The 21,665-nt window shown below is 39.7% G+C and overlaps 1 protein-coding gene across 6 annotated transcripts in view; it reads left to right on the top strand.

Annotated features, from left to right (window-relative positions):
* The window catches only part of CSNK2A2 (casein kinase 2 alpha 2), a 41,275-nt gene that overhangs the window by 10,432 nt on the left and 9,178 nt on the right, over positions 1-21,665 (top strand). For 5 of the 6 annotated variants that reach the window (XM_053602924.1, XM_053602943.1, XM_053602951.1 and 2 more), the window contains exons 3-9: positions 1,368-1,469; positions 4,451-4,501; positions 14,899-14,958; positions 19,177-19,260; positions 20,012-20,122; positions 20,396-20,497; positions 21,018-21,118. In XM_053602924.1, coding sequence (XP_053458899.1) covers positions 1,368-1,469; positions 4,451-4,501; positions 14,899-14,958; positions 19,177-19,260; positions 20,012-20,122; positions 20,396-20,497; positions 21,018-21,118 — 611 coding nt within the window. The remainder of the gene's footprint in view (positions 1-1,367; positions 1,470-4,450; positions 4,502-14,898; positions 14,959-19,176; positions 19,261-20,011; positions 20,123-20,395; positions 20,498-21,017; positions 21,119-21,665) is intronic. The other variant, XM_053602957.1, reaches the window with a different exon arrangement.

The following is a 21,665-nucleotide window of genomic DNA, read 5'->3' as shown; positions in this document are numbered from 1 at the left end:
AATGATGGAATACTCCTTTTCCTTAGTACATTTCTCCCATTAGCCACAGTTGGGAAGCAAAAGCACAGTGACCAAGAGTGTGGCATTAAGAATCAGGCCACCTAGCCTTGATTCCGAGTCCACTCCTTCTAGCTGTGTGACCTTGGGCAAATAGCTCAACTTTGCTAAGTCTGTTACATAAAGGTTTTGTGAGGATTAAATATAGGTTATTAGTAAATAACAAATTATTGAAACTTTGAAAATAGCAAAGCTAACATTATTGGGTTACTTATTGGCCATCATTGTTCTAAGTGCCTTATAGAGCATGCTTGATTGTGATAGACTCTTTTTTTTTTTGAGACAGAGTCTCACTTTCTTACCCCTAGTAGAATGCTGTGGTGTCGTAGCTCACAGCAACCTTAAACTCTTGGACTCAAGTGATCCTTTTGCCTCAGCCTCCCAAGTAGCTGAGACTACAGGTGCCTGCCACAACGGCCAGCTATTTTTAGAGACAGGATCTCACTCTTGCTCAGTCTGTTCTCAAAAGTCATGAGCTCAAGCAATCCACCTACCTCGGCCTCCCAGAGTGCTGGGATTACAGGCATGAGCCACTGTGCCAGCATATTTTTTTCAGAACTACTTTTATTCTTCAAACTCTTTAGCCCATTTACAACAAGATAAAATATATGTAATATATTTCTGATAATTCTAATTTTTCTTTAAAAAGGTTAACAGAAATTTTCAATCACTACTGTATCAGAGATGACTTTTCTTGTTTGCTGATCCAACATCTCTTTCTTTGGGAATGGGAAATGTTGGGAAACAGTATTGGCTCTCTACTGATTTCAGATTCTAGATATTAAGGAAATGGGAGTGGCGACAGGAAATGGAAGCCAGCAGCTGGGAAACAAGTTTGTAACTTGATGTCAGTGAACTGGTCTTACACTTGTGGAAGACAAAATTACATGTAACTCATTGGAAGAGCAGGTGTCTCACCATTTTGTTTCAGTTTTTCCATTTGTGAGTGTATTATATACAGCTGTTCAGAGCTATAACGTTTTCATTTGGCAGTTATCTAGTAAGGGGGTATTTTATTTTTAAATGTGACATGGGTGTCCAAAATTTTTAAGCGCCCTAACTGTAACTACTTAAAAGATCTTGACACATAAGCTGAATGAATCTGTAAAATATTTAATGTTAAAGGTTCTTATGGGCAAGCCAATTTAATCTCAGAGTATTTTTCCTTCTAATTTAGGCTTGCTTTTTAACACAGTACATTGTACAGGTTAGCATAGTATTCATTTGATTGGCTAACAATGTTTTAAAATTTTATTTATCTTATTAACTTCAAAAGGAATCTCACTTCTGATTACTCTTGTGTATTTAAGCCAGTGAAGAAAAAGAAGATAAAACGAGAGGTTAAGATTCTGGAGAATCTTCGTGGTGGAACAAATATCATTAAGCTGATTGACACTGTAAAGGACCCTGTGGTAGGTGCCTAATGGTTGTGGGGGAGTACTTAGCAGGCTGGGGTAGGGATATGGGAGGGTTGTTTAAAACACAGAAACTCAAATAATGGTATATAGTGGGGTGTTTGTCTTTACTTCTGAATGGTTGTGAAGACTAGAAAAAAATCACAGTGGCCCAGTGATAGGATAGCCACCACCACTTTTTTGGAACCTAATAGTGTACCAAGAGGAATCCCTGTCCTAGGTTTGTTACCTCATTATTTTGATTCAGCCCACAAATGTTTGCTGGGTATCTCCTTTAACTGCTTTTCCCCCAATTTTGAAAGCTTGTTGCTGGCAGTTTGTATTCTTTTATCTCACTTAGTAAGTGTGGCATTTGAAATTCTGAATCTGCACGGGGTATGCGGGATATCTCCATGTGGACACCTGGGAAAGAGAGCTGAGCTGGTCACAGCCCTCCCAGGCCATGGACGGTTGAGGAAGAAGTCTTATTATTGCTCCTACTAGTCTTTAATTCAGCATCTGCCATTAGGACTCATATTGTATGTGTATAGGCAACTAAAATATTTTTGTTAATGCTTAATTTTTAGCCATTTTAGATGTGCTGTTTAATTTTGTTTTCTCTCTCTGGAGAGTAACTTAACCTTGAGTGTTTTTGACTAAGATTAAAGACTCACTCCCTCCCACCCAGTGCTGTACCACTTCTATCCCATTTCTGTTTCGCAGCCTGCTCTACCTCAAATATTTCCCTGTTCTCCTGTGATAGCTTTTTGTTTATTTAAGAAATAGGTCTTTGGCTGTAGTTCAGTGGTTAGAGTGCCGGCCACATACACCAGGGCTGGTGGGTTAGAACCCAGCTCGGGCCTGCTAAACCAATAATGACAACTACAACAAAAAAAATAGCCAGGCATTGTAGCAGATGCCTATAGTCCCAGCTACTTGGGAGGCTGAGGCAAGAGAATCGCTTAAGCCCAAGAATTTGAGGTTGCTGTGAGCTGTGATGCTACGGCACTCTACTGAGGGCAACATAGTAAGACTCTGTCTCAAAAAAGAAATAGGTTTTTGCTTCTTTCTGCTAAAGACATCTTCATAATATAGTAGCTAACATGCTTTGAGGGTTTACTATGTGCCAGGCACTGTGTTTTGTCATTTAATCCTCACAGCAGTCTCGGGGTGGGGGGGTGGAATACAGTTATTGTCTGTGTTGTATGAGAATAAGAATAAGAAGTCTGCAGAGGCTAAGTAATGTGTCCAAGATTACACAGTATTGTTTAACTGAAGAATAAGGAACATTTTCCTTTTTCCGTTTTCCTTCTGAAAAAAATGAGGAGGAGTGGTTGTATGCCAGAATGTGTCTAATTGGCATTAAAAATATATCCCATCCTGATTAGCTCAGATTCTATAAGGATTGGCTCTGGACTGCCTAACATTTGAAAATGGCCTGCATTAAAAATGAGTCTTGTCCATTTAAGAAGAGCACCACATAAAAATAAGAATTTCAGAAGAATTTTTAAAATGCAAGCCAGTAGGTAGTATAACAGGAGCATTATCATTTTGCTTTTGTTTTTTAAGTTAACAGAACTTAGTGATACCTGTCTTTTAAGCTGTTTGTGTAATTTGTTACTTAAAGTGTGTGTTCGTTTTACATGATATTTAAGACAAGTAAATTTAAGTTGATGAAAATCAAGGACCCCCTGATCCCTGACTTTTAGAGGATCAGGCTTACTCCACAGTCCTATAGGGAGATCTGATGGCCTGGAACTTTGGGCTAGTTGAGAATTATTTGATTATGGCCTCTGTTGGGGCTGCTGCAGGAGTTGTCTCGGCAGGAGTGCACTGTGGCCTGTTTCCTAGGTAACTTTCATCTGGTTCTTGAGTGAAAGTGCCAACAGTAAAGATTTCTAAGATGATTTTTTTATTCCTTTCTGTAACCCTGTAAGCCTCTGCTTTTCTCCCAATTTTGAAAGCTTATTATTGCCATTTCACATTTTGTATTTAAGTAAATCCTACATTTGTAAATCTAGATATATACAGGAAATATTCAACATTTTTACTCATTAATTAAAGATTAGTTCTTTAGGGTGGAAACTGTTGCTCAGTAGGTAGGGCACCAGCCCCATATACTGAGGGTGGCAGGTTCGAACCTGGTCCTGGCCAGCTAAAGCAGCAATGAGAATTGCAACAAAAAATAGCCATACATTGTGGTGGGCGCCTGTAGTCCCAGCTACTTGGGAGGCTGAGGCAAGAGAATTGCTTAAGACCAAGAGTTGAAGGTTGCTGTGAGCTGTGATGCCACAGCACTCTATCAAGGATGACAAAGTGAGACTCGGTCTCAAAAAAAAAAAAAAGATTAGTTCTTTAAAAATATTTGACTATATGTGATTATTTGGAAACACGTCTTCTTTGTAAGGTGAGGCATTGTTTAAAGATCTCTAGCCAAGGCAGTAGTTTTACAGTGTAGCTTATTAATAATTTCATGGGTGGTTTTATTTTTCTTTTGGACTCTGAAAAGACCTATAATAATTCTGTCAAGTGCCTCTGACTTGCTAAAACAAGATGAAAATGTGCTATTCCTTTTGTAGTTGGCAAACTGAAACACTGCAGAGTGTAAATCTTCACATAGCCACCCATTGATCAGCCATTGGTAGGTTATTTCAAGACTACATTCCTTTTTTTTTTTTTTTTAACACTTTATTACAAAAAAGTTTCAGCCATTTATGAAAGTAAAGTGAATAATGAACCTCCCTCTACATGTTACCTAACTTTAGCAGTCAGTCAGCCTGTGCCAACCTTGTTCATCTGTACCCACATGCCCCATTGTCCCCAGTTATTTTGAAGCAAATTCTAAGACGTTGTAAATTTTCAAGAAGTTTTGTAACAACCTATCCCGGAAAAGTAAATACCTTTTTCGTCTAAGTGGGATTTGAATAATCCATGTGACAGAAGCAAATTATATTGATTATTGTTTGGGTACTTAAAAGCATTAATATTCTCTCTTACAGTCAAAGACACCAGCTTTGGTATTTGAATATATCAATAATACAGATTTTAAGGTGCGTATACTTTTTCTCTCTGGCATGGGGTTAATGGGGGGTGCGGAGGTGGTGATAAGTACTGTTGACTACAGAACACAAGGGTCCAGAGATGTCATTGGTGAGAGTAGGACATAGCAGTGGACTTCTTATAGCATGAGTACAGGATGCAGAAAGTGGTTACAGTTCCTAATTTGGTGAAATTACTCCTTACACTTTGTCTTATTTACTCTGGGAGTAGCTGCTCAGCTGGGTCTAAGCTAATGCTTCATCTGTAATATAACACTCCTATTTTGGGCAACACAGTTTTGGGTGATTGTTAACTTTGATTTTCATAAGAAATCTTAACTTTGCTGACATGAGAAACTGACACAGGACTCTTTGGAAAAGAGGCAATATATTGGATTCAAGCTCTTGAATAATGAGTGTGTGTACGTCCATGTACGTTATGTTCAAAGCAGATGATTCAGAAAAACCAGTGAAGAGTCACTGCTTTAGAAGAGCCCTATCTTGGGTTTTTTACATTTTCTTACACTTATATGTTATTTTAGACTTTGAAGTTTATTCAGAAAGCATGGTTTTATACTGGTTCTTATTTGTTTTTGTTATTATTTAAACATCAAAACCTTAACTTCTGATTAGGCATACTAGATATGGTAGTAACCCCTTTTTAACACATAATCTGAAAACCAATATTAAAGAGGACTTTTAGTTAATTGTAGCTCCCCCTCAGTGAGTAGGAGACTTGTGGTTTTGTTGTAAATAGAAGCTAGAGACAAAACCAAATCAGAATTGAAAGATGTTAGTGTCAGGAGTGATGCTTTTGGATGAAAGTAAAACCTTATTTTTACATTTGATTTTTCTTTCTTTTTTTTTTTTTGTAGAGACAGAGTCTCACTTTATGGCCTTCGGTAGAGTGCCGTGGCCTCACACAGCTCACAGCAACCTCCATCCAACTCCTGGGCTTACGCGATTCTCTTACCTCAGCCTCCCGAGTAGCTGGGACTACATTTGATTTTTCTTAATCACTCTAAAATGACTCTAAAACAAGATCAATCAGTGAAAAATAAGCAAAAGAGGATATTTTGACTTAACAAAATAATAAGTAACAAGTTTTATAAACAATAAGTAACAGTGCAGCACTCCCATATGTAGCAGGTTTTCTTGTTAATGTGACTCCTTACAGGTGAAGTCAGTAGTGAACTCTTAAAAAGTGGGAGGTAAATTTTTCATTCCATAGTGTAGTGGTGGTTAGCTGGTAGAGTATGGTGCTGACATACGTAGATTGAACATACGTATTACTCAGATTTATGGTATGCAAGAGTGGCAATATATGTGCGTGTCTGAGAGAATTACATAGGCTTAGTAAAAGCAAACATTTTCCTAATGCAAAGGTTTAAAAACTAGCCTTACTGGAACTTGTTAGTGCAATTCCCTGTTTTAAATGCCTATACTTCCTTAATGAGTTTTTACCAATAGCGTAGACAGACAAGAAAAATTTCACTTTAGCATTTTGTGTTTCTTAAAGTGATGTCTGCTCTTGTTGATTTGACAACATGGTGAAGATCAGCAGGGATTCTAATTACTTAGAGAAATCTTCCCTGCGGTTTTAACCCTCAAAAGGAATAGTAATACATGTTATTTTAGACTTGAAGTACCTTTCTATAAAGCAATCATGAAAAGTTAATGTTTTTTGACGCTTGCCTATCTGAAAACATCTTTATTCTGTCTTCCCAGTTTTATTTGCCTAGGGCATAGAATTCTAGGTTTAATTCACAATTTCCTCAGTTTTGAAGAGATTGTTCCAATATTAACAACAAAGCCATTCTGATGATAGTTTTCGTTTTGTTTTTTCTTCTGCAAGCTTTTGGGATTTTCTCTTCATTCCCAGTCTTCTGAAATTTCACTATGATGTGCCCTCATACGGGCCTTTCATCGTTTGTTCTGCATACTTGCTGGGCTTTTTCCCTTAGTTTTGGAAATGTATTTTTAATGTTCTTTGATTTTCCTCCCCTTTCTTCTTTGTTCTCACTTTCTAGAACTCATTCAAATGTTAGACTTCACATCTTAAAGCTCCATTTTGGTCTCAGAACTTTAAAAAATGGTGTCCTGTTCTTTTGTGTTTTATGTAAGACCTTCTATTTCTTCACTGAGAGTACTTGCCTCTTTATACCTTTTCTCTGTTTTTCTTCCAGATTCCTTTGTGTGTGTGTTTTTGTTACTTATGTCTGTTTTAGTTGTCTGAAGTATCATGGTCCTTGCCTGTCTGCTTATATTTTAGAGTAATGCTCTGCAGAGCTGTCAGCTCCTGTGGAGGATGCAAGCTTGGCTGCTGGCATCTCAGGAGCCACAAGTTGAGAACTTTGGGGAGTCTTGTGTAGACTTCACTTGATTCTCTATGTTAAGTGGTATTTTAAACCTGTTTTTCTGTTTATCTGGTTCAGTGATACCTGTGGTCACCAACCCAGACCCTTTCTGTAGTTGTTCAGTTTGAGGCTATTTGTTTCTGGACCACCTTAGCAGAATTTTTAGCTTTTTTGATCTACAATTCAGCTGGACATACTTTCTAGATTCAAAATGTTGTCTCTCCCATTCTTTCAGTCCTTACAAGTTAATAACCTTCCTACCCCTTGCTTCTCTTACTTACTCTTTGTTATTTTAGCGGCGCTTCAGGTAGAAGCAGGGGTATGTGATCTGCCATGTGTAACTGGAGGTCCCCTTTGAATGTTTAAGCAGTGACATTTTCATCAAAGATTGTTAAATATCAGGTAGCAGATGTGTATTTAGGAAGAGCAGATCATAGCAGAGAAATTTTCTTTTCCAGATAGAATGGTAGGCCATAAACAGGGAGATCAGTTGGTTTAATGTCCTGTTGTCCTTCAAGCTTTTTATTTTGTTCTGTGTCCATCTTGTTAGGAAAGCTTGTTTTAATTTTTTCTCTTTTTTTATTTTAGTGTAATGAGTTAGAAACTGGGGGCGGCACCTGTGGCTCAGTGGTTAGGGCACCAGCCCCATACACCGAGGGTGGCGAGTTCACACCCGGCCCCAGCCATACTGCAACAACAACAACAAAAATAGCCGAGTGTTGTGGTGAGCACCTATAGTCCCAGCTACTTGGGAGGCTGAGGCAAGAGAATCACTTAAGCCCAGGAGTTGTAGGTTGCTGTGAGTTGTGTGACGCCTCAGCACTCTACTGAGGGCAAAAAGGTGAGACTCTGTCTGTACAAAAAAAAAAGGAGTAACTGGTTTTAAGGTATCGCACAGAGAGCAGTTGTCCCTGGCTCAACATCAGAGTGAGTCAACAGTGATGCAACTTGCAGCCCACTCTTTTCAGTACTTTTTATTGGTGCAGTTGCTAATTTTGATCTATAATTTCCTTTTATTGCAGAGTTCTCCGAATTTGGTATCAAGGTGATCCTACATAATAAATAAATTGGGTAGCTCTTCCTCTTCCTATTCTTTAAAAGTTTGTGTAAGATAGGTGTTACCTGGGGAGCTGTCTTTCAGGGGTAGGAGGAAAACTTTGGATTGTATTTTCCTTTTCAAAACATTCCATAGATTATCCAGGTTTTCTATGTCTTCTTGAGTCTACATGGATAGTATGTGTTTCAAAAGTTACTCACTTTCAATTTTGTAACAATGAATTCTGTTAGGACCCTAAAACTGTGTTTATGCATTCCTTTATATTTTATTTTATTTTTTTTGCATTCCTTTATATTTTAAACATTTTTGCCTTTACACTTTTTTCTTTGTATTTATTTATTTAAGACAGTCTCACTACGTTACCCTCGGTAAAGTGCTATGGCGTCACAGCTCACAGCAACCTCAATCTCTTAGACTTAAGTAAACTTGTCTCTTGCCTCAGCCTCCCAAGTGGCTGGGTCTATAGGCGCCTGCCACAATGCCTGGCTATTTTTGTTGTTGTTGTCATTGTTGTTTAGCAGGCCCGGGTCAGGTTCCAACCCACCAGCCCTGGTACATGTGGCTGGTGCCTTAACCACTGAGCTACAGGAGCTGAGCCTCTTTGTTTTTATTTTTATTAATATAAGTATCTTGCTAGAGGTCTTCTGTTAACCCTTTCAAAGAACAGGCTTTTGGTTTTTGTGTCTGCTGTTGTTTTTCTATGTCATTCTGTTTCCATTGGTATCTTATTTTTCTTGAGCTTCCAGTTTTTCCTCCTAACTCGAGTTGGAGTCATCTCATTTGATTGGTTTCTGTTTTTCATGATTGATAATACTTGTACTTGAGTCTGTACAACCCCAAGCATCATTTTAGCTGCATTCCATGGTTATGGAACTTACTTTTAGATAGTTTTTTTTGCAGTTTTTGGCCGGGGCCGGGTTGGAACCCACCGCCACCCCCGGCATATGTTGTCCCTACTCCTTGAGCCACAGGTGCCGCCCAACTTTTAGGTAGTTTTCAATTTAGAAGTACAGACTCTAAACTTTGGGATTTGTTTGCAAACTTTTTACTTTGTGCTACTCTTTCCGCTTTTCAGGTTTTAAGTCTTTGAGTCAGTACCTTTCTGTTCTTCATCAGTTGCTACTATTTTGCCACATTTGCAATTATACCTCTCCCACCTTTGACCCTCCCCTTTCTTTCTCTGGCTTTGTCTTTTTGCTGAGTCATCTTAAAGTTACAAACATCATCATGATACTTTACTTATAAATATGCCAGGACATCTTTCTACACAACATACAGTACATGTAAGGAATTTAACATTTATGCAATAAATGCCATCTAATATAGAGTTCATAGTCAAGAATGCCCAGAGAGGCTTGGCACCTGTAGCTCAAGCGGCTAAGGCACTAGCCACATACACCAGAGTTGGCAGGTTCAAATCCAGCCCGGGCCTGCCAAAAAATAATGACAACTACAACCAAAAAATAGCCGGGCATTGTGGCAGGTGCCTGTAGTCCCAGCTACTCAGGAGGCTGAGACAAGAGAATCGCTTAAGCCCAGGAGTTGGAGATTGCTATGAACTGTGATGCCACGGCACTCTACCCGGGCTGACAGCTTGAGGCTCTATCTCAAAAAAAAAAAAAAATGTCCAGAGAACATAATCTATAGATAGAATATTGATTGTTTGGAATTTGTCAGTGGTTGCTTTTTAACTTTAGTACATGATTCTCTTTTTATACCAAACTTACTAATTTAGTTCAGATCTTCTATACCTGACTAATTTTTCACTTGGTAGTGGAGGTACTGGTTTGGTTATTTCTCCTTGAAATCAGCAGTTATGCTTTATATATGCCAAAGCTATAACAGATTCATGGTGATACTTAGATGACAAAACTTCAAAACAAATGAATAGGTAAAATCATTTGTTTTACCTAAGAGTTGAAATGAATGGTGATAGAAACTCCCAACCCAAAAGTGTCTCAATGGAAGTTTAGGTACCCTTTTGAGTACCCCAAAAAAGTTTCTGTTAAGGCATGCTTCTCAATCTTCTATGCTTTTGGAAAGTGTAAATATAATGGATGTACATTTTAAGTAAAATACATCTTTAGATATTTTTATTGATTTATTTTGAGACACAGTCTCACTCTGTCTCACAGCAACCTCAAACTCTGGGGTTGGAGCAATCCTTTTGCCTCAGCCTCCGGAGTGGCTAGGACTACAGCCGCTGCCACAATACCCAGGTAGTTTTTTTCTATTTTTAATAGAGACAAGATCTCAGTCTTACTTGGCTGGTCTTGAACTCCTGAGCTCAAGCAGTCCATCCGCCTTGGCCTCCCAGAATGCTAGGATTATAGGCCTGAGCCATGACACATGGCCTCATTTGGACATTTTAAAGTTTGATAAGATACTCCAAACAGGTTCCGTCCTAAGAAAGTGCTAGAATCACATTGATATTTAGAGAATTTCTTATCACTCACAATAGGGGTAGGCTTTGACTTAGCTGATAGTCAGGCCTTGTTAAATCTATTAGAGCCTGAGTTTACAAACTAAATACAGTTTCCTTAGTTGAAAATACTGATGTACTGTTATTAATAAGTCATTGAGGGCGGCGCCTGTGGCTCAGTGAGTAGGGCGCCGGCCCCATATGCCGAGGGTGGCGGGTTCAAACCCAGCCCCGGCCAAACTGCAACAACAACAAAAAAAAAAATAGCCAGGTGCTGTGGCGGGCACCTGTAGTCCCAGCTACTCGGGAGGCTGAGGCAAGAGAATCGCTTAAGCCCAGGAGCTGGAGGTTGCTGTGAGCTGTGTGATGCCACGGCACTCTACCAAGGGCCATAAAGTGAGATTCTGTCTCTACAAAAATAAAAAAAAATAAGTCATTGATACTATTTTGTCATTTCCTTAAAAAAATAGAACTTTAAGACAGTGAGTGACATTTTCAGGTGATTTATATTAACTTTGATTTGCTTAATCAGCGATTTATTCAGTTTCCTTAAATTTCCAAAAATGTTGACTTTAGTTTTTGTCTGGATCTTTGGGACAACATATCAGTGCCTAAACTATTGACTACTGCATTAAACATCTCTTTCGCTTTCACTTTATATCCCACCCTGCCCAGTTTTTCTTCTCTGTACGTGGGGACCACTGGGATTTATGGATGTAGACTGCCCTGCATATATCAGGGAGCATGTGAGCTATGTGTATAGTCTAAAAGTTTGCTGTGTCAGTGATTTCCACATCTGGTGGATGACCAGAGCTACCTGGGAGCCTTTTTATAAAGTGTGGAATCCTCTTGAGTGACAGCAGCTAGGGGTGGGGCCTCGGAATCTGTGGCTCATTACGATGCAGCTGAACTGCACCTGGAGTTTGCGTGGCTCTGTGCCTCGAGGAGGAGCGAGGCCCACCTGTGGTTGGTTCCATTCTGCTACCTGTGGTTGTGACCAAGGAGAACCTAAATCTGATTAAATTGCAATTTCTGCCATTCTCAGCTTGGAACTTTTGGGGGTTAATTGAAAAGTCTAGAAAAAATTCACCATGGGTCCTTTAGAGTAGTCCTGTAGGAAAGCAGTTTTCTAGGGAAAGGATAATGTGTTTGAGACTTTGGAACCAGACTAGGATTGGTGAATAGTTTCGTCCTTGCTGCCTTTCTAACCTGGGAAGCACAGGCTTATTATAAGTCACTTCATGAAAGTGTAAGCAAAGCTGACTTCCTGCCAATATTTTACAGTGGATTATTTAATAATGTTCTGCGTATATCTGGCTAAGAATGGAGGGAAAGTGTGGTTCTTGTGAATCCTCCCTTTCTAGGTTGTCATGGACTGTTAGTACTTTTGTGTTTCTTAGAAGACAGTTTCTTGGTGGCACCTGTGGCTCAGTGAGTAGGGCGCCAGCCCCATATACCGAGGGTGGTGGGTTCAAACCTGGCCCTGGCCAAACTGCGACAAAAAATAGCTGAGTGTTGTGGCAGGCACCTGTAGTCCCAGCTACTCGGGAGGCTGAGGCAAGAGAATCACCTAAGCCCAAGAGCTGGAGGTTGCTGTGAGCTGCCAGGAGGACAAAATGAGACTCTGTCTCTAAAAAAAAAAACCACTGTTTCTATTTTGTTCCATTGACTGGTAAACATTGTAAAACCAGGAGTACAGGCCAGAACCACCACACATGGTGTAACATACATAGTTTATAGGCTTGGCTCCCATAGCTCAGTAGTTATGGTGCTGGCCACATACACCGAGGCAGGCGAGTTCAAACCCGGCCCAGGCCTGCTAAACAACAATGACAACGTCAAGAAAAAGATAGCTGGGCATTGTGGCAGGCGCCTATGGTCCCAGCTACTTGGGAGGCTAAAGCAAGAGAATCAATTAAGCCCAAGAGTTAGAGGTTGCTGTGAGCTATGATGCCACAGGACTCTAACAAAGGCAATGTAGTGAGACTCTGTCTCCAAAAGAAAAAAAGAAAAAACATAGAAAAACATCACAAGAGTATGTGATGTTCTGCTATATAAGGACTTAGAATGTGGTTGGAGAACCAGAATGTGGAAAAAACGGGTGTAATACCAAGTTCAGTAGACCCTTAGCATACTTGGGGGGAGAAATTCAGATGCCTTGAATCACTAAATTTGGTGATTGCAACTGGCCATGTTTCCAGTTCTCCCCATGATAGGTGTATTCCACAACATGCAGAGAATGTTGGCATGGGACTCTCGGGGTGTGAACAAAGCATCCAGCTGAGTAAGGAATTGCCTGGAGAATTTGAGATCGCTGCCAAGTACCTAAGTGAGGAATGTTACCTTGGGGTTACTGCTACTCTCTGGTGTTCTGTGAACAGCTGGAGAGTAAATGGCCTGGGTTCAGAGATGAGGGAGAGCATTGCCAGCTCTGTAAAAAATGGATGGGATAGGCTTGGTTTTATTGGGGGGATGGGGGGAGGGACCGGAGGGGAGAATGGAGGCAGCAAACCCAGGTTTCTTCGGTCAGAGCAGGGGACTCCTGGGGACTGCAGTGGAGAGCAGAGCTACAAGAGTTGGAGGCTCCAGACTGTGGACCCTGGAGAGTCCTGATCTTTAGGCCCAGTTGGTTAAACGTTACAGTTTTAATTTGGTCTCCTCCTACCCAGAGCTCTTGAGATGTGAATATGAATGGCAGACTGTTATTCAGGACTTTGTAATACAATAGGCCTAAACACAAGACTATAACTTGATATTGCTTAAAATAGCTGGAAATACTACATTGGCAGACCAAGAATATTGAGTGGTATGGATACCACATGATAGGAGAGGAAAGGCTTGCACAGATAAATGACCTAACAAAATAGTCCATATTGGTTTTCTGGAAATAAAATGTTCCAGACCTCTGAAGGATAGAAAATTTGACCTTTTCTCTTTCATGTGCTATTTATTAACTTGAGGTTCAATTTAGCACAGTCCCTGTGAGTGATCTCCTTAACTTGCGGGGGAGGAGCTGCTTTGACATCGGAGAGATGGTATCTTAAGCCTTCTGTGCATTCAGGCTGTCCATGTGCAGCTGACCACTGGCTAAGAAGCTTTCCTTACAGTGAGTGCAGAGCTGGGAGAGAACAAAACTTGAATGTCTGATTGTTCTATAGCTGAAGTTCTCCTGAGCAGAAGTCGTATTTGTGCTGTTCTGCCTTAATTTGAGTCAATCACAGCCGGAGCCAGCTGCCATTCCTGGAGCAGCTCGTTGATACCGCCAGCACGCTGGCCTGCACAGCTTCATTCCTGCCGCACCCTGAGCCCACAGTTGTCTGAGGTGTATGAAATCAGATATTCTTAGTAAGCTGGGAGGGAGAATTATTCTTACCTAAAAGAGGAAACTTGAGAAAAAAGTAAACTCCTAAGGTTCTAAGGAAATGTTAAATTTGACTCTTGGTAAATTTCCTTAAAAAAATTATTTGAACAGATAATATAATTTACACAGATCAAAAATATGAAATGGTGAAGTCTCCCTTGTTCATTTCTTCTTTATCATCTTCACAGATACAAAAAATATGGATACGTAGTTTTATTTCCTCCTTCACACAGACACATTGTATATATTGCCTATGCTCCCTGAAGAGATTCCCTGCAGTGCTTATGTTTTTCTTCCCATAGAGAAGCAACAGAAGTTCAACAAAGGCGGGTTGGTTAGTTCTGTAGAAAGTCCTACTTGAATTGATGAGGAAAGAGATTTACCTAGAGTTGATTGAATATCAAAGATAATAGAGTTTCCGCCAAGGGTTTATGATGCTATTAATAATTAAACCTTGTTGCATAAATGTTACTGTTACTTTAACTCTTAGATATTGAAGGTTTTTTAAAAAACTCCCAATGTGTGACTGTTGGGATTATCAATGATGAAAGTTTTAATTTGTATGTCTTATTTGGCCTGTGATCATTTTTGCTACCCCTTTTCTTTTTAACACCTCATTCTGCCACTCTCTAAGACATAAATTGTTGCCTATGAAATATTCGTTTTTTCCTAGCCTGGAATTAGTTTTGAGGGAACAGAAGGTAGAGACTTTCAGAAAGCTCTTCCCATCTCCAAATGCTATAGGACATTATTTTTTTTGTATTTATTCATGAACAGCCTATCTTGTCACTATTTTACCACGTCAACTGATAATTTTCTTCTTAGATCTGCTATCCCCTCAAAATTCACTTCTCCAGAGTATACTGTAGTGCTGCGATGGGTTTAGTTTGTTGATGGGCAGTAAGAATAGACAATTGTCCAAACACAATTGGACAACTTAGACTTTACAATAATGTAATCGTGGGTATTAAAATCATGGAGCATTAATTGGCCTGAATATTTTTTTCCCTTGGAAATCCTTTTTTTAAGGGTTGAAATATTACACCCTCATCTTTAGTCTTTGTCCCTATTTGCTCCAGTTGAAGTGGTAAAAAGTCCTGGGATTCCTTAGTAACTTAAGCACCAAGTAAGCCTACAGAGAATGACCTATGCTTGAGATGACAAGATGCAGTGAGACTAAATTAACTTTCTGTTTTCTGAAATCTGTTTCAGCAACTCTACCAGATCCTGACAGACTTTGATATCCGGTTTTATATGTATGAACTACTTAAAGTAAGTAAATTCACAAACCATGGATTTTTTTTCAGGCTCATTCATGAAAGGAGACATTTTTGAGAAAACAGAGAATTCGAGCAGAATGTATCTTGGTACCAAGAGAATTTAGTGAGGTTTTCAAACTTAAATTGAGGGCTCTGTTGAACCTTCACACAGAAACTTTCCAGTGAGACTGAGAAAGATGGCCAGGTTAAGAATACACAGACATTGTATCAGATCAGAACAGACCTTCCATGGTTCTGCTTGGTCCTTGGATTTTCTCTTTGTTGCTTAATTAATATCATCCCAAACTTAATGACTTTTAAGAAACAATTTACTATTTCTCAAAATTCTGTGGGTCAGCTGGGTGATTCCTTAGGTCTGGGTCAATTGGCGGGGACAGGATGGTCCAGGATAGCCTCATTCACATATCTGGGATGGCTGAGCTTTCATCCTCCAGGAAGTCATCCAGGCTGCTACCAGTGCCAATCTCGGGGTTCCTAGCAGCAAGAGAAAGGCAAACCTTGGTGTGGAGGCCCTTTTCAACCCTCTGCTTTTGTCATGTTCACTGATAATTTTTATGGTCATAGATCATAAAGAACCCAATGAAAGCTATGAATTCTTCCCAGAAATGCATGTATAAATACTAGGTTGGACAACTAAGTTGGCAAACTCATCCTAGAAAAAGTGCTACATACCTCCTTGCTGAATATCCTATGGTCACTTTCGAAGTGCTCCCCTTGGCCATCTCATGACCATAGTGATATTCAGCAATGTGGTATGCAGCACTTTTTCTAGGACAAGTTCACAAACTTAATCGTCCAACCTTGTATTATATGAAGTTTTAGGAGAGTTGTGGATTTCCATTTAAGAAACTCTGGAATAAGGAGAAATGACTAAGGTACTGGCATTATTTAAGAAAATTGCCAAAATGGAGTATTGAAGGGATTGCGAACAGTTGCTTGAACTAAATGCCCAGGTGAATCACGGCTGGACTTCAGGGAATAGGAATTTGAAGAACTTGCTCTGTGAAGCGATGAGTGTGTTTTCTTATTAGCACTTATCACTAGAGAGAGCCAAGATGATGGATTCAAGGGTTCATTCTTAGGTCCAGTGGGTCTTTTTGTTGTCAAGTTTAGAAAGATGGAGGAAGCAGAGCATGATTTATCCCTCCTTTGTCCACGTCCTCTCCAGACTAGAATTGAAGCCTTGGTGTGGAGATTCACAGTGCTGTGGACCTGTGAGCTGTCAGGCTACTTTCTGTTCTGGAGGTGCTTCCCAAACTAGCCTATGCACTCACCCTGTGAGAGCTGTTGGCTATTTTTAAGGAAGGTAGTATTGAGATTTTTTTGCTTATAGCTAACACCAAAGGTAAAGATTTATAATGTAGCACATTTGCCTTTGGATCAAGTGAATACATCCCAATAATGCAGGTCTTCCCAGAATGGGCATGCAGCTGTCACTCAGTGTCTCCTGTCCTTTCTGCTTTCCGAAGGTGGCAGCTAAGCAGTAAGAGCATCTCCTTTCTGCTAGTGAGGCATAGAATCCCAGATGAAACTTGAAAGACGTCTTTCATGTTTAACAGTTAGAAACTATACCAGATTTTAAGACCAAAATAATTTCCCAAGGAATTTTAAAGCATGTCAGTAACTCCACAGGAAGTCTGACTAGGGAACTGGGCAAAAGAATTAATTACCTTACTGTATGTGTTTGGCTTTTGTCAGGTATTTTTTACATGCCAGCTATTGTGATCCTAATTAGCTTATTCCTTTGAGCAAAGACTAGGCAAAATGGTAGAATCAACAGTTGGTAAATTTTCTCTGCAAAGAAAAATAGCAGTTGGGAAGAGAAGGAAATCTTTAACTAGATTGAAACTGAGGGCGAGGGCTCAAGTGTGATTGCTCAGTGCCTTGCTGTGGCAGCAGGATGCTCTCGTGATGGAGATTCGAGGGATCTGCCCTCATGTCCGCAGGTTTCATAAAGCACTGCCACTTCGGCACTTTGGAAGATTGCACAACTATTGTAAAACAAAGGAAAAATAAATAAATTAAAGCAGACTGTGACTGAAGAGAGTTTTTTCATATGTAAAACCTTCACCCACATCTACATAGGATCTACATCTCCAGTACAGTTTGTAGTTGCTGCCCATAGTTAGCTATTTAAATTAAGTTTAAACTTAAAATTTTAGTTCCTTAGTCGCACCACATTTCAGGTGCTCTTTGGCCTCATGTCTCTAGTGGTTACCATTTTGTACAGTGCAGATATGGAATATTTTCCATTGTTGCAGAAAGTTCTGTAGGATAGGGCTGGTAGAGAATATGTGAACTTCCCACAGGTAGATCTCTCTTGTGTCCTCCTGTGAAGATTCTAAAAATCACCATAGTTTAGTATTGCCTGTTCTTGATCCTCAAGTAAAAAGAATTGTGTTTAATATCTGGGAAAGCAAAATTTGATATAGACTAGGGGAGCTTATTCCTGGAATGCTGATTCCAGAGATCATTCTTCAGCTTGTGTATTCCTTCAGCATAAAGATGCCTTGTACAGTTAGTTCATTGTTTTTTAGCCAGATTAAGCTTGGTTCCAGGGTACATTCTGCAAAGTCTTGAACCATTTTTGGCTATTAAAACTAAAGAAGCACTACTGGCTTCTGATGGGTAGAAGCCAGGGATTCTGCAAAGCATCCTCTTTTGCACAACACATTTCCCACAACAAAGAATTATCTAGCCCTAACTGTCAACAGTACCAGTGGGGTTGTGAAAAATCCTGATCTGGTCCCATAGAAAACTCTACCAAGAGCACTCAGTGCCATGCACGTAGTAGGCACCATATGATTTTGGGGTGCTGTTACTATTTGAGTATATCATTGACCTTGTGTAGGTTTCAAGTGCCTTTTAAAACAAATCAAAGGTCCCGACTCTGAGATTTATGAAAATAGTTCCTATGTTGGGAAGGGAAGATTTAGGAGCAAATTTTCATGTTTAAACAACAACAAAAAAAGCAGCAGCATCTTAAACCAAATGAATGAAAGATTCGAATCACATTTCTCCAAAGAAGATACAAAGGTCAGTAAGCACCTGAAAAGGTGTTCTGCTTCATCACTCATTATGGAAATATGAATCAAAGCAATAGTGAGATACCACTTCACACCCACTGGTAAAGCCTTAATCAAAAAGATGAATAATGACAAGTATTGTTGAGAATGTAGAGAAACTGAAACCCTCGTGTTGCTGGTGGAAATAGAAAATGGTGTAGCCACTTTGGAAAACAAGCAGTTTCTTTAAAATTAAACATAAACTTACCCTATAGCTAAACACTTCTACCCCTGTGAATCTACCAAGACAAATGAAAACATGTCCCCTAAACAACTAGTATATGAATGATCATGGCAACATTATTCATGATAATCAAATGTGGAAGCAACCCAAAGGCTCATCAACTAGTACATTCTTATAGTGCGATACTACTTACCAAGAAAAAGGCAACTTTGGATGAATTTTAAAAACATTAATTGTACTGAGTGAAAAAAGGTAGAGTACTAATACATGTGTGATTTCACTTTCTGAATGTCCAGAGAAGTCAAGTCTACAACAACAAATAGCAGATCAGTGGCTGGGGCCAGGCCAGGGAGGAGATTGGGAGTAGTAAGGAGTGGGGATTGACTTCACACAAGCTCAGGGGGTGTCTGGGGGGTGATGGGAAACTTACCTAAAACCATTAATTTATGTACTTAAAAATCCTGTTTACATACCAGTAATCTTATAGGAAGCAATTTTCTCCCTTAGAATAATAATATAATTTTTAAAGGCCACCTGGCTCAGGGATTGTATTTAAGGAAAATACTAATGCTTTTTAATCTAGAAAACCCATGTGGGGGCACCATGAAAAAGACAAGCCATGTGAAAAGATGCATTTCCATGTGATCCTTCTTGTCCACATGGATTCTGGCATGTCCTTTGAACTACTCTAGTGAGGTTCCCAAATCTGATTTGTCATTCCTCCCTTTAAAGAAACCTTCTACCCGTTGATGTTCCTCCCTTAGCCCCCTTTCTGCCAACTGCGGTGTGCACAGAGAACAAGGGTGCCTTCAGAAGCATGTTTTTTTTTTTTTCTTTTTTTAGAGGCAGTAAGCTGCCCCTTGGGAGACTATATTCCAAGTGTCATAAATAATAAGAATATGCTTGCATTGGGGGGTGGTAGAGGGTTTGCTTACTTTTCTCTGTGCTTTCTACCTACTAGGCTCTGGATTACTGCCACAGCAAGGGAATCATGCACAGGGATGTGAAACCTCACAATGTCATGATAGATCACCAACAGAAAAAGGTACCATTACAGCCAGGTAGCCACAAGCCTTTGTTAGAAGGCTCAGAGCAGACCAGAAAGCTGTCCAGTCCCAAGATGGTTTCTGTAGACACATGCTGGGTTTTTTTGGTGACTTTGGTTACAGTGATTCCTCCAGTCTCCAGTGTCAGTTTCTACTTTGCATGGCATAGTACACAGATGACACTAACTGCAGTCATTTGTTTTATTTTGGTCATAGTTTTCTGGAGGGCCTCAGAAAGAAACTACATCTGGTGGTTTCTACTTCATTCTTAATGACCTGCAGACCAATCTGCCAGGCTTTCAAAGTACACTTGGGTCTCTCCTATTTTTGATATCCAGCTCTGGTGGTTGGTGAGTAAATGAATCAGCTAGCAGTAGATTAATGGAAAGGTAGAGCAATGCCTCAGTCCTGGATTGGGGCATGTGCCCCCAACCCTTTCACTTATGTCTGGAGCTTAAAAGAGAGCTGTGAATAATGGGGAATGCATTACATGCATAAGTCATATGGAGGCCAAAAAAAAGACTGAGCTCTGTTTATCTAGAGTGATGAACCAGAATGGTTTAAATTTAAAAAAAAAAAATAGCAGTCAAAGTACTCTGCTCTACAAATGACCTCTTATGCATTACTGGAAGTGTCATTTTTTTTAACCAGTGCACCTGCTCGAATTTTTTGTTTGTAACCTAATGTGATGTGGCCTTGTTCTATCCGGAAACACACTTTTCACAGGTTTCATTTCTGTCCTTTTTGTAGCTACGACTGATAGATTGGGGTCTGGCAGAGTTCTATCATCCTGCTCAGGAGTATAATGTTCGTGTAGCCTCCAGGTACTTCAAGGGACCAGAGCTCCTTGTGGACTATCAGGTATACTTGTTAGCAAAGCTGCTCAGGGTTCTGTTTATACTTACTTAGGGCTTTTTCTGGTTTGCTGTTTATTTAGTCAGTTTGAGTACATTCAAAACCCAGCCATTTATTATACCCCAAAATGCTAATTTTAGTTTTTTCTCAGCCACTTTTCATGGAAGGAAAGGAGCTTTATTTCTAAAATAAATGCAAAGATCAAATGAAGGTTGAAATTCAGATCAGATAAATGGGTTTCTAACACTCTGGGCTCACTGGTTGTCCTTATTTCCTCAGATGTATGATTATAGCTTGGACATGTGGAGTTTGGGCTGTATGTTAGCAAGTATGATCTTTCGAAAGGAACCCTTCTTCCATGGACAGGACAACTATGACCAGGTGAGCAAACACCAGATGTGGTTCTTATTTAGGGTTGAGTGCCAAGAAATTAGCATCTTTAGATGGAATGTTGTCCTTGAGCCACTAAATATCACTCAGTGTCTGCATATTAGCTTTCTTCAAGATAGAGAATTTCACAGAATTTTGTGTGCAGTTTAGCAGGTCCTTGAGATACAGAGACAGATAATGGCTGTCTATGGCGAACGTCCAAAGTGAAATCTTTGGAGAAGTAGGTGCACCCTATTGTCGTATAAAACTCAGTTCTAGTCATTAGATTGTGATGTGTCCATATTCATCAACTTTTAGATTATTGTCACAAGTTGTCTTGTCATTTTAAAGGCAATTTGGAAATTTGCATTCATGTGAATTTCAGGTCTTTTTGCCTGCCCTAGGCTCAGATTTGTATGTGTGGTCCTTGGAGATTCAGTGGTGTGGAAATCTGATTCCATGGTGCAGCATCCTGACAGGCTCACAGTGAGTTCTGTGCTCAGTGATTGGGTCAGTTTGTTTTGTGTTTCAGCTTGTTCGCATTGCCAAGGTTCTGGGTACAGATGAGCTGTATGGGTATCTGAAGAAATATCACATAGACCTAGATCCACACTTCAACGACATCCTGGGACAGTAAGTACAAGAGAGAAAGGGGCCTTAACCTAATTCAGAAGAGGAGAGGTTAACCAAAATCATTTTTTCCCTCTTCTTAATTATTTCAAAATTGAAATATCGTCCTTTTCCCCTCATGCTTATTTTGAGATATTTGAGCATGATTTACATGTGTCTTCTAAACATTTTACTTGTCCAAGAAATAGCCTGTTTATCAACAGAAAATAGAAAACAAAATCATAATGTTGCAGAGAAAAGCTTTCCAGTACAGCATATGCTTGATTTTAACAATAAATCTTGGAAAGGTGTAATTCGTAAATGTTACGCTGTTTCCAGTAATTATTTTATGGAATCTCTGTGTTGCTGAGGCTAGTCCTCTAAATACATCTTTTCGCCAGTAAAAATTACCCTGTCACCTCCATGCCTCACCCAGAATTGCCTAAAAGACTGGGACGTAAAGAATAATCTAAGAAAGGTTTCACAAATTCTAAGTCAGTTGTACAAGTTTCAACTAATTCTGTGTATCTGGTCACAGAGCACAGCTTTGTTTCAGGATGCAATAACTATG

This window comes from Nycticebus coucang, chromosome 2 (genome assembly GCF_027406575.1).
Source record: "Nycticebus coucang isolate mNycCou1 chromosome 2, mNycCou1.pri, whole genome shotgun sequence".
NCBI classification, from domain to species: Eukaryota; Metazoa; Chordata; class Mammalia; order Primates; family Lorisidae; genus Nycticebus; species Nycticebus coucang.
The sequence above is the reverse complement of the archived record's forward strand: the minus strand, read 5'-3'. Positions and strand labels throughout refer to the sequence as shown.